The following is a 14,901-nucleotide window of genomic DNA, read 5'->3' on the forward strand; positions in this document are numbered from 1 at the left end:
GACTCAGCCAAAAAGCTACCTGGTTGATATTTTGTCACAGAACTAAATGACTCAGTGGCCCCTTTCGCTCCAAACATCTGTCATTCTAGTCTCCCCAGCTAGATGCTAAAACCCATGAGAGGAGGGATGGGACAATTTTGGAATCTTCTGAAAAAGTCCCTTTGTAAACCCTAACCCAAGAAGGTTTTCCCCCAGCTAGAAGCCACCCCCTTCCTGCAACCCAGGTCTTCAGACCAAGCTGGCCAGGACTGTTCTGTGTGCCAGGAGGAGGACAGGAGATGCTGACACAGCAGAGCCTGGTTCACAGATCTCGACTTCCAGAGATCTGGGTTCAAATACTGCGTATGACCTTGGGCTATAGTGATATCACCTCTCTGAGCCTAAGATGCCTCATGGATGAAATAAGAACACTAACATCATAAGATTAAGATTACTAACAATAACATATGAAAAGCATCTGGCACAAAGAAAGCACTCAACAAATGTTAGCTTGCTTCTCCTTCCCTCCCTTCTTTCCTTTCTTCCTTCCCCCCAGAAAGTGGCTAGGACGCAGAACTGGGTTATTTTGCATGTTTTGTCCTTAGGTTGGTTTTCTTATACAAATCTGTATCATGTGGCCATCTTGGTTTGCTCTCCTAGCAATTCTGTTGCTGTAAATCCAAGACTGTATTTAGGCTGCTCACACCACTGGAGCAGAAAAACCCAGCTAACTTTGCCAGCTTAGGGACTTTGGGGGACTCATCTTGCATTTTGCCTCCGTGGGGAAAACACCAATCAGCCTTTGGGAAATGGCATTATGGGTCTCCAGCTGATAGGTGGGAGAGCAGTGAAGGGGCAAAGAGAGAGATGGCGAATTCAGCACTTCCCAAGGACTGGTAGTAGGGAAGATAGCGCTCTGGGGGTGCAGGGATGGAGTGTTGGGGCACTGCACAAGTAGGGAGCTCAGCTACTTTACTGGGAACTCCAGGCATGTAAAGGTTCTCTGAGCCTTGGTTTCCTCATCCATAAAAATGGAACAGAAAATATCTACATCAATATCTACATTGTAGTGATGATTAAATCAGATACTACATAGGGCAGTATTCCATGAATATTCATTTTTCCTTCCTCCCTTTCTCAGGAAGGAGGCAAAGGCCTCCCAAAAGAAGCAGACACATTTACATGACTGCCTTGTAGAAAATGGACTTTTAAGAGATTTAACTGATGCAGAAAACACCCAGGATTATCACTAGAGTTGGCTGCACCACATAAGCTATTCCCAAAGCACACAGAATGAGCCACATGATGAAACGGAGTTTTCTATGTAGTGGGCTGATGCCTAAAAGGCATCTGAGATCAACAGCCAGTTGCGTCTTAGTTTCTTATTCCATGACCAAGAAACGAGTTGGAGGATGGAGGGAGTTACTTTGTGTGTTAGAGAGGCAAGGGCAACCCCACAGCTTGCAAAAAAACAAAAATAGGTGCATTTTATTTAAACAACAGAACAAACATCAGAGAGCATCCCCTGCAAAGCCCCCACCCAAGAGCCAGCTGATGGAAGCGGGGCTGCAGGACGCTCTGCCACAACGGCAGCATCTCCAACTGCACAAGACCCCTTGCTGCCAGGGCTGGGCACCAGCCTAGCCCCTTGCCTGCCTGCCTGAGGCAGCCTTGGAATCAGGGCAGGGGTGGCACAGGTAGAAAAGACAGATGGAAACAATGCCCATGAATATATCCAACGTGTCCTAGGAGGAAAAAAACCGTCATGAGGACCAGAAGCCATCCCAATCTATTTTTGGCCTCCCAGAGAAGTTGTGTTGAGACCTGAGACTCCAGCTGAAATGGCTCCCTGAGGAGCCCCAGGGAGCAGGAGGGGTGCTCCTAAAGACAGCCCCCGAGGAAAACACAGTCCTGCAGAGGGACAGCCCCCAGACCCTCTGGCAGGGCTCTGGACAGTCAAAAAGAGAAACGGAATGCTCAAGAAAAAAGGCATTTAAAAATTAAGAAAGAAAAGAAATACAAAAAAGAAACGGTCTGATCTGAGGCTGAGGTATTGGAGATAGATGTGGTCCCAGAGAAACCAGGTCCCAGGGTACACACATGCTGGGGGTCTCTGTCCCGATGAACTAAGAACCATATGCACAACCTTCTTGGGAGCCCCGAGCAGTGTGCTGCAGGGCCAAGGAAACAACCAGCTCCAAAGGGACTCCCTGAGCCTCTGAAGGCAGCTCCTCTAACACCTCCCTTCCTCCCAAAGGGCTCCCGTCCCTGATGCCCCACAGCCACACCATCAGCTTGCCATGTCAATGACAGGAGCTCGTTACAAGTCCGCACATTTTAGCCCGAGATAGATTATATAGTCACAGAATGTGTGGCTTTACTGTTCCACTCAACCCCCTGGTCCCTGGTGGCTCCTGCAAGTCAAAGGGGGCAGAAGGGTGCTTCCTCAGATGGAAGAAGGCAGGCAGCTCCTCAGGCACTTGGTCTGGGTGGAGGAGAGGCTGAGCTGCCCCAAGCCCCTGCTCAGGGCCTCAGAAGCGATACACCTTCACTCTGTTGTGCTCATCGAGGCCCAGCTGCAGGAGGCTCAAAGTAGCTGTTGGCTTGGGTGTTGAAGAGAAGAGAGGTCTGGCCACAAGGTGAAGGAAAACTGCAGTCACTGGGCATAGCCAGGCAAGGGCCATGAAAGGGTCAAAGGCTGAACAGGATCCTCCTCAGCCCTTTAGGGCACAAGCCTGAGCCCCACAGCCCAGCCCGGTTTGGGAACCAAGTAAAAGGATACAACTTGGGGTCATTCTTGACACGTTCCAGCCACCTCCTGTTGGCTTCAATTATGCCCTGAAAGGTGGTGCTGCCCACCTCAGGGACTTGGGAATGGGAGTGCTGTAGGAGCCGGAGCTGCTCACTGGCAAGGAAGAGGAGAGCATGGGGGAGGGGAGAGAGGAGGCGTGGAAGTGCCAGAGGATGTGCAGAGGCCATCACATCTGTCACCTCCTCCCTCTTCCTCTCAGCTAGCAGAGCAGCTTCTCTGCGGTCCCTAGCAATTCAAAGCTTCAAAACATCTGGCCCCCCAGAACAGTTCCCAAACGGGAAGGCGGTGGACACCCTCTGCCCCCTTGCTGGGTGCTACTGATATGAGGCTCTGGGCTCCCACATCTGCCTGCTCCCACCAATCTCATCAGCAAAGCGCTCCCCTCTGTCAACTCGATCCTTGGCCAGCGTCAGCTCTCAAGTTGGCCAAAGGGTTGGTGGGGGGTACGCATTGTTAGGGGCCTGAGGGAGGGAGAGGGGGATATATTTGGCAAGGAATAAGATGAATGGAAAATTAATAACAGGTTTAAATAATTGCCCGTCTGTCTCCTCCACAGGGTGTCCCTCTCACTCCAGATGTTGCTCAGCAGGACTTGGGGAAGAAGGGAGCCACAGGAAGCAAACAAGAGCTCAAGGGCAAAGACAAAGGCCAGACTCCAGAGCTGGAGGAGCTAGAGGGAGGGGCAGGGGCAGGGTCCTACCAGGGGCTGACTCCTCCCCACAGGGGCCAGAAGGCAGCTTCCTCAGGGGGTTGGCTGGGTAAGCCCAGCCCTTCCCCACTGGGACCTTGGCGGTGTGGACTTGACTTCCCTCTGGTTGTGGATGGGCGCCTCAGACCCAGGCAAGTGGGGACAGCTCTGTGGACTAGAGGCCTGCCTGACTTCTTGGGGTGAGACCAGGAGGCCTGCTCCCCTCAGAGGTCTACCCGCCCAGGGAGGCGCAGGGAGCAGCTATGACGTTCCACCCCAACCAGCCCCCAGGGAGGCTCACCTGGCAGACACGTATCCCAGCCTGCTCTCCAGCGGGGCGGGGCTGTTGCTGAGCAGCGGGATGCCAGCTGGAAGAGCGTAGGGACAGGGCTCAGAAATGGGCAGTGGTCACCACCCTGCTCACCAGCGCCTCTTGCCTCCCCAGAATAAACAATAAAAGGAAAAGTTTCAGTGGCTGGAGGCCAGAGACAGGTGAGAGACAGGAATGGTCCTATTTATTTTATTTTTAAAACTTAATCTACTTTTCAATTTGGGTTAGGGCAGAAAGAAGATATTTTGTTTTCCCTCAAATGCCTGTGTTTCATGGCTTTTCATAATCCTCAGCAGGGCTGAGACCCGGGGAGGCCACCTGGCTCAGAAGCAAGAATTAACCACACAGCCAAGAGGTTCCGAGTAGAACCCTGGAGTCACAGAGACACGGGGTCACAACTGAGTTTGAACCCTGGAGTCACAGAGACACGGGCTCACAACTGAGTTTGTTATTCTCTCACTGGGTACCCTGGAGCATGCTACTTAACCTCTCTGAAACTCAGTTTCCTCATCTGTAAAATGGGGATAAATAATTACTACCTCAGAGAATAAGAACTAAATGAAAAAATATATATATAAACTGCTTGGCCCATAATGCATTGCACAAGATGGTAGCTATTAAGATAATGACAACAATGACCTTTTGGGTTCTGCTGAGCTCCAAAATCCGTAAGAAAGGCCCCAGTCAGCCAGGCTCCATCTAAACCATCCTGACCCACAGAACTCCTGGCTGCAGGGCCACCTGCAATGTCTCCTTCCCCAGGGACCCACAGGCAGAGTCAATGGACCAATGGACTATGGCAACGTTGGGGGAGGAGAGGTGTGGCAAAGGGATGCAAAAGAGGAAGAGGGAAAAAGGAGCAGGAGAAAGAGGGTAGAAGGAAAGGAAGGAAGAGGAGGAGGAGGCAGGTGGGAAGGCTCCGCCCAGAGTGGGGCTTACATGGAAAATACTTGCGCCACTTCTCCAACAGGAAGTCGTCCACTGTTTGAGCCACAGAGGAGGGGAGCCTGGGCCCCTGCCCTGAATCCCAGGCCCACTGGGTGGACGTGGGTGTAGCAGATGATAAGGCTGAGAACCTGGCCAGGGAGCCGTAGTAGGTGGGGGTGGGGGTGCTTTTGGAGGCCCGGGGAGGGAGCTGGGCTGGCGTGGAGGCGAGGAGCGGCGGCGGCGACTGAGGGTTGAGGCTGTCCAGGATGCTAAGGACGCTGCTCAGCTGGCTGCTGATTTGCCGGAGGGAATGGCTCAGCCCATGGATCTTGCGGGAGGTAAGACCTGGGGTTGAGTCAACTGAAAGAAAAGAGGTGGATGGTGGGAAGGGACTCAAGCTCAGGACCCTGGACCATTCCCAGACACAGCTGTCATGCAGCAACCTACTGGCCACCCCTCCCTGCTTCTCCAAACAGCCCCGTAGCCTTATGAGGGGGTCAGGGATGGCAGGGCTTCTGTGTTCCAGACAGTGCAGGTGAGAAGCTGGGAAACAGGTTTCCAGGGTAAGGCCCTGGGTGATGGGCCCAGGACCCCAGAGAGAAGGAAGGGGAGAGGGCCCTTCCATCACATACAGGCCAGAGCAGCCGAGAGAGAAGAGCCTCCCCAAGGAGGCCCTGGAAGAGAAAGGTCAGCAGGGCCAGCGGTCACACTGTAGAGTGCTCTGCAGCATTCAGAAGGCTTCCCTGACCTTTCAACCCCGTGTGCTGGCAAACCTAGATGGTCTGATTCCTTCCCAGCATTGACTGAGCACCTGGTCCAGACACCAGCTCACAGAGGCCTCCCTCTGCAGGGAAGGGGGTTCTTCTTCTGTTCCCCAAGTTCCTCCCATTCCATGGATACCATGGTCCTCACCCCGCATCTCCCCCACTCACTCCTCTGCTGCCACCACCACTCACAGTGAGGCAGGGAACAAGATTCGGAACTTTCACTGCTCAGGCTGTCCATGTCACTGAGGTCGAAGGTTACCGCCTTCTTGGTGGGGGATCCTCCCAGAGTGCCCTCATCTGAGGCCTGCAGGGTAGAGTTAGCAGTTATGACAGACCTCTCCCACATGCTTTCTACCCTTCTTCTTTCCTTTCTAGGAAGTGGCTAGGACACTGAGCTAGGTTCTTCTGTATGTTTTGTCTTTAAGCTGGTTTTCTTACACAAATCCATCAAACATGGCCATCTCCATTTGTTCTCCTAGCAATTTTGCTGCTACAAATTCAAGGCAGTATGTAGGCTGTTGCCCTTGTGCTGTGTGGGAACTGAGGACTTGGCGAGTAGACTCCTCTGGGGCCCAGAGTTCCACCAGGCACCCTGGGCAAAGCAAATCACACAGGGCTGCCTCACAGAGGGTGGGAGGGAAGCAAGGCTCAGCATATGTCCCAAATGCCTGAGACACAGACAACAGTGCCATCAGGCCCACACAGACCCCCACCACCCTTCCCAGTAAGCTCTCCCTGCAGTGTTACTGCACCTAAGCCTCCCCCGCGCTACATCTAAACCTCAGACACCCAGGAGAACGTCCACAAGGTCCCAGGGCAGGCAGGAAAACCTATCGTGTGTGTCCATTCCTGACGCCCTGGTCATACCTCTCCTTAGGGACCAGGGTAGGGTAAGGGCTCGGCCCTCTTCTCAGGCACCTTTAGCAAGAGGGTCCAGGTGTATTCAGGACCATTCAGCACAGGTATCCAAACCCACAGGTGTCTTCAACAAACTCAGAACTGAAGCCACTGCCACCTTCATCAGCCAGTAGACAAGCCTACTGCCCAATCCTGGGCCCTAGAGGCCCAGCTCCCCCGATGCAGGACCAAAGAACTCAACCCAATCCCAAGCACAGAAGAGGAAGGCCAGGGCCCACTGGGCTATGTGGCCGTGGGGCTGCACCTCTTCCCAAAGAGAGGACTCCAGCTGATTCAGTTTCTCCTCTTTCTTCTTCAGGAGGCTGTGGCCTTTCCGCATGGCCGACTTCATCTCATCCAGGTGCCTGGTCTCCTGCAGCCAAGGAGAAAACAGAGGAGAAATGACTACCTACACAGACGCTGGAGTCCCAACCCTGCCATTTGCTGACTGGGTGATCTTGAACAAATTACTATAGTCTGCTTTCTCATCTGGAAAAGAGAACTACGACTTTTCATAGGGTCGTGAGAATTACATGAGAAAGAGTATGTGACTATGTTGCATGCTTAACACCATGCCCACACCTTAAAAACTCTCAAATGGGTACTGTTAACCAAATGGTTATCATTTATTATGGTTATTGTTTTTAGAGATGAGGTCTCACCATCACCCAGGCTGGAGTGCAGTGGTCTGATCACAGCTGATTGCAGCCTCAACCTCCTGGGCTCAGGCAATCCTCCCACCTCAGCCTCCCAAGTAGCTAGGACTACAGATGTGTGCCACCACACCTAGCTATGTTTTTTTTTTTTTTTTTTTTTTTTTTTTGGTAGAGACAGAGTTTTGCAATGTTGGCCAGGCTGGTCTCAAAATCAAGTGATCCTCCAGCCTCAGCCTCCCAAAGCACTGGAAATACAGGCATGAGCCACCACATCAGCCGTAAATGGTTATTATCACTGCTCCAATTATCATTACTCTCATCACCACCACCACCATGGTTGAGAGGGGTTAAGCAGGGCAATGACAGGGCCGCAGGCAGCATGTTTATAACCCTGGGAAGCTGCCCCTCTGTCCGTTCCAGCCTCATGCTCTCTGCTGACCCCAAGCCAGTCCTAGGAGCCACTGGGGCCTGAGCCCTTTACCAGTTCTGAACACCATCACATTTCTTTTCTTTTCTTTTAAATAGAGTCTCACTGTGTCACCCATGCTGGAGTCCAGTGGCACAATCTTGGCTCACTGCAACCTCCACCTCCTCCTGGATTCAAGCAATTCTCCTGCCTCAACCTCCTGAGTAGCTGGGATTACAGGCACACATCTCCACACCCAGCTAATTATTTTTAGTAGAGACAGGGTTTCACCATGTTGGTCAGGCTGGTCTCGAACTCCTGACCTCAAGTGATTCACCCACCTCTGCCTCCCAAACGGCTAGGATTACAGGCATGAGCCACCACACCCGGCTGAGCACCATCAGATTTCTAAGGGCCCAGGTGATCCAAGAAAGCTCACCCTACCAGGACCCTCAACTGGTCAAAGATCTGTGATCCCAACTAATAATAATGAAGTATCTGCTTTTTCATTGCAAATTAGGCTATCAGAGAAGCAGGGCAGGTAACTAACTCAAAGCCTTTTGCTAAGTGTGTTCAAAAGATTTTCATGTACGAATGAAGTCTTTAGTGTGACAGAATGGAAAGGCAAAGCACTGGGTTTGGAAGTACTAAACATTAGTCATACTCTTCACCAGGAAAATGGGACTATTACTACTGCCTTGCACATTATAAAGGGTTATTGATATGGTTTGGCTCTATGTCTCCACACAAATCTCATCTAGAATTATACTCCCACAATTCCCATGTGTTGTGGGAGGGACCTGGTGGGAGATAATCTGAATCATGGGGGCCATTCCCGCCATACTGTTCTCATGATAGTAAGTCTCATGAGATCTGATGGGTTTATTGGGGGGTTCTGCTTTTGCTTCTTCCTCATTTTCACTTGCCACCACCACGTGAGAAGTGCCTTTTGCCTCCCGCCATGATTTTGAGGCTTCCCCAGAATCATTTCCCCAGTGGAACTGTAAGTTCAATTAAACCTCTTTTTCTTCCCAGTTTCAGATATGTCTTTATCCACAGCATGAAAATGAACTAATACAGTAAATTGGTACCAGGAGTGGGGTGTTGCTGAAAAGACACCCAAAAATGTGGAAGCGACTTTGGAAATGGGTAACAGGCAGAGGTGGAACAGTTTGGAGGGCTCAGAAGAAGACAGGAAAATGTGGGAAAGTTTGGAACCTCCTACAGACTTGTTAAAAGGCGTTCACAAAAATGCTGATAGTGATGTGAACAATAAGGTCCAGGCTGAGGTGGTCTCAGATGGAGATGAGGAACTTGTTGGGATCTAGAGCAAAGGTGACTCTTGTTATGTTTTAGCAAAGAGACTGGCAGCATTTTGCCCCAGCCCTAGAGATCTGTGGAACTTTTAACTTGAGAGAGGTGATTTCGTGTCTCTGACGGAAGAAATTTCTAAGCAGCAAAGCATTCAAAAGGTGACTTGGGTGCTGTTAAAAGCATTTCATTTTAAAAGAGAAACAGAGTATAAAAGTTCAGAAAATTTGCAGCCTGATGATGCAGTAGAAAAGAAACACCCTGGAGGGGCTGGGAAGACGGCCAAACACGGACAGCTCCAGTCTGCAGCTCCCAGCGAGATCAATGCAGAAGGCAGGTATTTCTGCATTTCCAACTGAAGTACCCAGCTCATCTCATTGGGGCTGGTTAGACAGTGGGTGCAGCCCATGGAGGGCGAGCCAAAACAAGGTGGGCGTTGCCTTACCCTGGAAGACAAGGGGTCAGGGAACTCCCTCCCCTAGCCAAGGGAAGACACAAGGGACTGTGCCTTGAGGGATGGTGCATTCTGGCCCAGATACTATGCTTTTCCCATGGTCTTCACAACCCTCAGACCAGGAGATTCCCTCAGGAATCTACACCACCAGGGCACTAGGTTTCAAACACAAAACTGGGCAGCCATTTGGGTAGACATCGAGCTAGCTGCAGGAGTTTTTTCATACCCCAGTGGCACCTGGAATGCCAGTGAGACACAACCATTCACTCCCCCGGAAACGGGGCTAAAGCCAGGGAGCCAAGTGGTCTAGTTCCAGATCCCACCCCCACAGAGCCCAGCAAGCTAAGATCCACTGGCTTGAAATTCATGCTGCTAGCATAGCAGTCTGAAGTCGACCTGGGATGCTCGGGCTTGGTCGGGGCGAGGTGTCCGCCATTGCTGAGGCTTGAGTAGGCGGTTTTCCCCTCACAGTGTAAGCAAAGCCACCAGGAAGTTCGAACTGGACTGAGCCTGCCACAGTTCCAGAAAACTGCTGTAGCCAGACTGCCTCTCTAGATTCCTCCTCTCTGGGCAGGCATATCTGAAACAAAGGCAGCAGCCCTAGGCAGGGGCTTATAGATCAAACTCCCATCTCCTTGGGACAGAGTACATGGAGGAAGGGACAGCTGTGGGTGCAGCTTCAGCAGACTTAAATGTTCCTTCCTGCTGGCTCTGAAGAGAGCAGCAGATCTCCCAGCACAGTACTCAAGCCCTGCTAAGAGACAGACTGCCTCCTCAAGTGGGTCCCTGACCCCCATGCCTCCTGGCTGGGAGACATCGCCTAGCAGGGGTCGACAGACACCTCATACAGGAGAGCTCCAGCTGGCATCTGGTGGGTGCCCCTCTGGGACAAAGCTTCCAGAGGAAGGAAAAGGCAGCCATCTTTGCTGTTCTGCAGCCTCCACTGGTGATATCCAAGCAAATAGGGTCTAGAGTGGACCTCCAGCAAACTCCAGCAGACTTGCAGCAGAGTGGCCTGTTAGAAGGAAAACTAACAAACAGAAAGGAATAGCATCAACATCAACAAAAAGGACATCCACACAAAAACCTCATCTGAAGGTCACCAATATCAAAGACCAAAGGTAGATAAATCCATGAAGATGAGGAAAAACCAGCACAAAAAGCCTGAAAATTCTAAAAACCAGAATGTCTCTTCTCCTCCAAAGGATCACAACTCCTCACCAGCAAGGGAACAAAACTGGACGGAGAATGAGTTTGACGAACTGACAGAAGTAGGCTTCAGAAGGTGGGTAATAACAAACTCCTCTGAACTAAAGGTGCATGTTCTAACTCAATGTAAGGAAGCTAAGAATCTTGTAAAAAGGTTAGAGGAATTGCTAACTAGAATAACCAGTTTAGAGAAGAACATAAATGACTTGATGGAGCTGCAAAACAAGCACGAGAACTTTGTGAAGCATACGCAAGTACAAATAACTGAATCGATCAAGCAGAAGAAAGGATATCAGAGATTGAAGATCAACTTAACGAAATAAAGCATGAAGACAAGATTAGAGAAAAAAGAATGAAAAGGAACAAACAGGCCGGGCACGGTGGCTCACGAGGTCAGGAGATCAAGCTCCGCACCACCCCCCCCACCCCTGTTCACGCCATTCTCCTGCCTCGGCCTCCCGAGTAGCTGGGACTACAGGCACCCGCCACCATGTCCGGCTAATTTTTTGTATTTTTAGTAGAGACGGGGTTTCACCATGTTAGCCAGGATGGTCTTGATGTCCTGATCTCATGATACGCCTGCCTCAGCCTCCCAAAGTGCTGGGATTACAGGCGTGAGCCACTGCGCCCGGCCTCAACATTCTTAAAAGAATTTCAACCCAGAATTTCATATCCAACCAAACTAAGCTTCATAAGCAAAGGAGAAATAAAATCCATACAGAAAAGCAAATGCTGAGAGATTTTGTCACCACCAGGCCTGCCTTACAAGAGCTCCTGAAGGAAGCACTAAAAATGGAAAGGAACAACCAGTACCAGCCACTGCAAAAACATACCAAATTGTAAAGACCATTGACACTATGAAGAAACTGCATCAACTAATGGGCAAAATAACCAGCTAGCATCATAGTGACAGGATCAAATTCACACATAACAATATTAGCCTTGAATGTAAACAGGCTAAATGCCCCAATTAAAATACACAGACTGGCAAACTGGGTAAACAGTCAAGACCCACCGGTGTGCTGTATTCAGGAGACCCACCTCATGTGCAAAGACACACATACGCTCAAAATAAAGGGATGGAGGAATATTTACCACGCAAATGGAAAGCAAAAAAAGGCAGGGGTTGCAATCCTAGTCTCTGATAAAACAGACTTTAAACCAACAAAGATAAAAAAAGACAAAGAGGGGCATTACATAATGGTAAAGGGAGAAGAGCTGACTATCCTAACTATATGTGCACTCAGGAGAACCCAGATGCATAAAGCAAGTTTACAGATCTACAAAGAGACTTAGACTCCCACACCCCACTGTCAATATTAGACAGATCGACACGAGACAAATAATTAACAAGGATACTCAGGACTTGAACTCAGCTTCAGACCAAGTGGACCTAATAGACATCCACAGAACTCTCCACTCCAAATCAACAGAATATACATTCTTCTCAGCACCACATAGCACTTATTCTAAAACTGACCACATAATTGGAAGTAAAACACTCCTCAGCAAATGCAAAAGAACAGAAATCATAACAAACAGTCTCTCAGACCACAGTGCAATCAATTAGAACTCAAGATTAAGAAACTCACTCAAGGCTGGGTGTGGTGGCTCACAGCTGTAATCCCAACACTTAGGGAGGCCAAGCCAGAAGGATCACGAGATCAGGAGCTCGAGACCAGCCTGACAAACATGGTGAAACCCCGTCTCTACTAAAAATACAAAAATTAACTGGGCATGGTGGCACACACCTGTAATCCCAGCTACTCAGGAGACTGAGGCAGGAGCATCGCTTGAATCTGGGAGGTGGAGTTTGCAGTGAGCCCAGATTGTGCCACTGCACTCCAGCCTGGGTGACAGAGCAAGACTCTGTCTCAAAAAAAAAAAAAAAAAAAAAAGAAGTAAGTGATTTGAAACCAATGAGAACAAACACACAACGTACCAGAATCTCTGGGACACAGCTAAAGCAGTGTTTAGAGGGAAATTTATAGCACTAAATGCCCACAGGAGAAAGCAGGAAAGATCTAAAATCGACACCCTAACACCACAATTAAAAGAACTAGAGAAGCAAGAGCAAACAAATTCAAAAGTTAGCAGAAGACAAGAAATAACTAAGATCAGAGCAGAACTGAAGGAGATAGAGACACAAAAAACCCTTCAAAAAATTAATCAATCCAGGAGCTGGTTCTTTGAAAAGATTAACAAAATAGACCGCTATCCAGATTAATAAAGAAGAAAAGAGAGAATAATCAAATAGACACAATAAAAAATAATAAAGGGAATATCACCACTGATCCCACAGAAATACAAACTACCATCAGAGAATACTATACACACCTGTATGCAAATAAACTAGAAACTCTAGAAGAAATGGATAAATTCCTGGACACACATACCCTCCCAAGACTAAACCAGGAAGAAGTTGAATCCCTGAATAGACCAATAACAAGTTCTGAAATTGAGGCAGTAATTAAAAGCCTACCAATCAAAAAAAGCCCACCAATCAAAAAAAGCCCAGGACCAGACAGATTTAAAGTCAAATTCTACAAGAGGCACAAAGAGGAGCTGGTACCATTCCGTCTGAAACTACTCCAAACAATAGAAAAAGAAGGATTCCTCCCTAACTCATTTTATGAAGCCAGCATCATCCTAATACCAAAAATCTGGCAGCGACACAACAAAAAAAGAAAATTTCAGGCCAATATCCCTGATGAACATCGATGTGAAAATCCTCAATAAAATACTGAATCTAGCAGCACATCAAAAAGCTTATCCACCACGATCAAGTCGGCTTCATCCCTGGGATGCAAGGCTGGTTCAACATACGTAAATCAATAAACATAATCTATCACATAAACAGAACCAACGACCAAAACACATGATTATCTCAATAGATGCAGAAAAGGCCTTCGATAAAATTCAACACTCCTTCATGCTAAAAACTCTTAATAAACTAGGTACTGATGGAATGTACCTCAAAATAATAAGAGCTATTTATGACAAACCCACAGCCAATACAATACTGAATGGGAAAAAAACTGGAAGCATTCTTTTGAAAACCGGCACAAGATAAGGATGCCCTCTCTCACCACTCCTATTCAACACAGTATTGGAAGTTCTGGCCAGGGAAATCAGGCAAGAGAAAGAAATAAAGGGTATTCAAATAGGAAGAGAGGAAGTCAAATGGTTTCTGTTTGCAGATGACATGACTGTATATTTAGAAAACCTCATCGTCTTAGCCCAAAATCTCCTTAAGCTGATCAGCAACTTCGGCAAAGTCTCAGGATACAAAATCAATGCGCAAAAATCACAAGCATTCCTATACACCAATAATAGAGAAACAGAGAGCCAAATCATGAGTGAACTCCCATTCACAATTGCTACAAAGAGAATACCTAGGAATCCAACTTACAAGGGATGTGAAGGACCTCTTCAAGGAGAACTACAAACCACTTCTCAATGTTAAGAGAGGACAAAAACAAATTGAAAAACGTTTCATGCTCATGGATACAAATATTCAGTATCATGAAAATGACCATACTGCCCAAAGTAATTTACAGATTCAATGCTATCCCCATCAAGCTACCATTGACCTTCTTCACAGAATTAGAAAAAACTACTTCAAATTTCATATGGAACCAAAAAGAGCCTGTATAGCCAAGACAATCCTAAGCAAAAAGAACAAAGCTGGAGGCATCATGCTACCTGACTTCAAACTATACTACAAGGCTACAGTAACCAAAACAGCATGGTACTGGTACCAAAACAGATACATAGACCCATGGAACAGAACAGAGGTCTCAGAAATAGCGCCACACATCTACAACCATCTGATCTTTGACAAACCTGACAAAAACAAGAAATGGGGAAAGGATTCCCCATTTAATAAATGATGTTGTGAATACTGGCTAGCCATATGCAGAAAACAGAAACTGGATCCCTTCCTTACAACTTATACAAAAATTAACTCAAAATGGATTAAGGACTTAAATGTAAGACCTAAAACCATAAAAACTCTAGAAGAAAACCTACGCAATACCATTCAGGACATAGGCATGGACAAAGACTTCATGACTAAACACCAAAAACAATGGCAACAATAGCCAAAATTGACAAATGGGATCTAATTAAACTAAAGAGCTTCTGCACAGCAAAAGAAACCATCATCAGAGTGAACAGGCAACCTACAGAATGGGAGAAAATTTTTGCAATCTATCCATCTGACAAAGGGCTAATATCCAGAATTTACAAGGAACTTAAACAAATTTACAAGAAAAAAAACAAACAACCTCATCAAAAAGTGGGCAAAGGATATGAACAGACATTTCTCAAAAGAAGACATTTATGCGGCCAACAAACATAAAAAAAAGCTCATCATCACTGGTCATTAGAGAACTGCAAATCAAAACCACAATGAGATACCATCTCACAACAGTTAGAATGGCAATCATTAAATAGTCAGGA

General features: G+C 47.9%; 1 protein-coding gene across 13 annotated transcripts in view; it reads right to left on the bottom strand.

The window, feature by feature from the left end:
• Nucleotides 1-1,440: 1,440 nt before the first annotated feature.
• Nucleotides 1,441-14,901, bottom strand: part of CEP164 (centrosomal protein 164) — a 98,311-nt gene continuing 84,850 nt past the window's right edge. For 12 of the 13 annotated variants that reach the window (XM_017948984.3, XM_009187360.4, XM_009187368.2 and 9 more), the window contains 6 exons: nucleotides 6,667-6,774; nucleotides 5,694-5,808; nucleotides 4,750-5,097; nucleotides 3,781-3,847; nucleotides 2,762-2,884; nucleotides 1,441-2,607 (listed from right to left, as the gene is read on the bottom strand). In XM_017948984.3, coding sequence (XP_017804473.2) covers nucleotides 2,511-2,607; nucleotides 2,762-2,884; nucleotides 3,781-3,847; nucleotides 4,750-5,097; nucleotides 5,694-5,808; nucleotides 6,667-6,774 — 858 coding nt within the window. In that variant the 3' untranslated portion in view covers nucleotides 1,441-2,510. Of the gene's footprint in view, nucleotides 2,612-2,761; nucleotides 2,885-3,780; nucleotides 3,848-4,749; nucleotides 5,098-5,693; nucleotides 5,809-6,666; nucleotides 6,775-14,901 lie in introns of all 13 variants that reach the window. The other variant, XM_009187363.2, reaches the window with a different exon arrangement.

Source organism: Papio anubis, chromosome 12 (assembly GCF_008728515.1).
Source record: "Papio anubis isolate 15944 chromosome 12, Panubis1.0, whole genome shotgun sequence".
NCBI classification, from domain to species: Eukaryota; Metazoa; Chordata; class Mammalia; order Primates; family Cercopithecidae; genus Papio; species Papio anubis.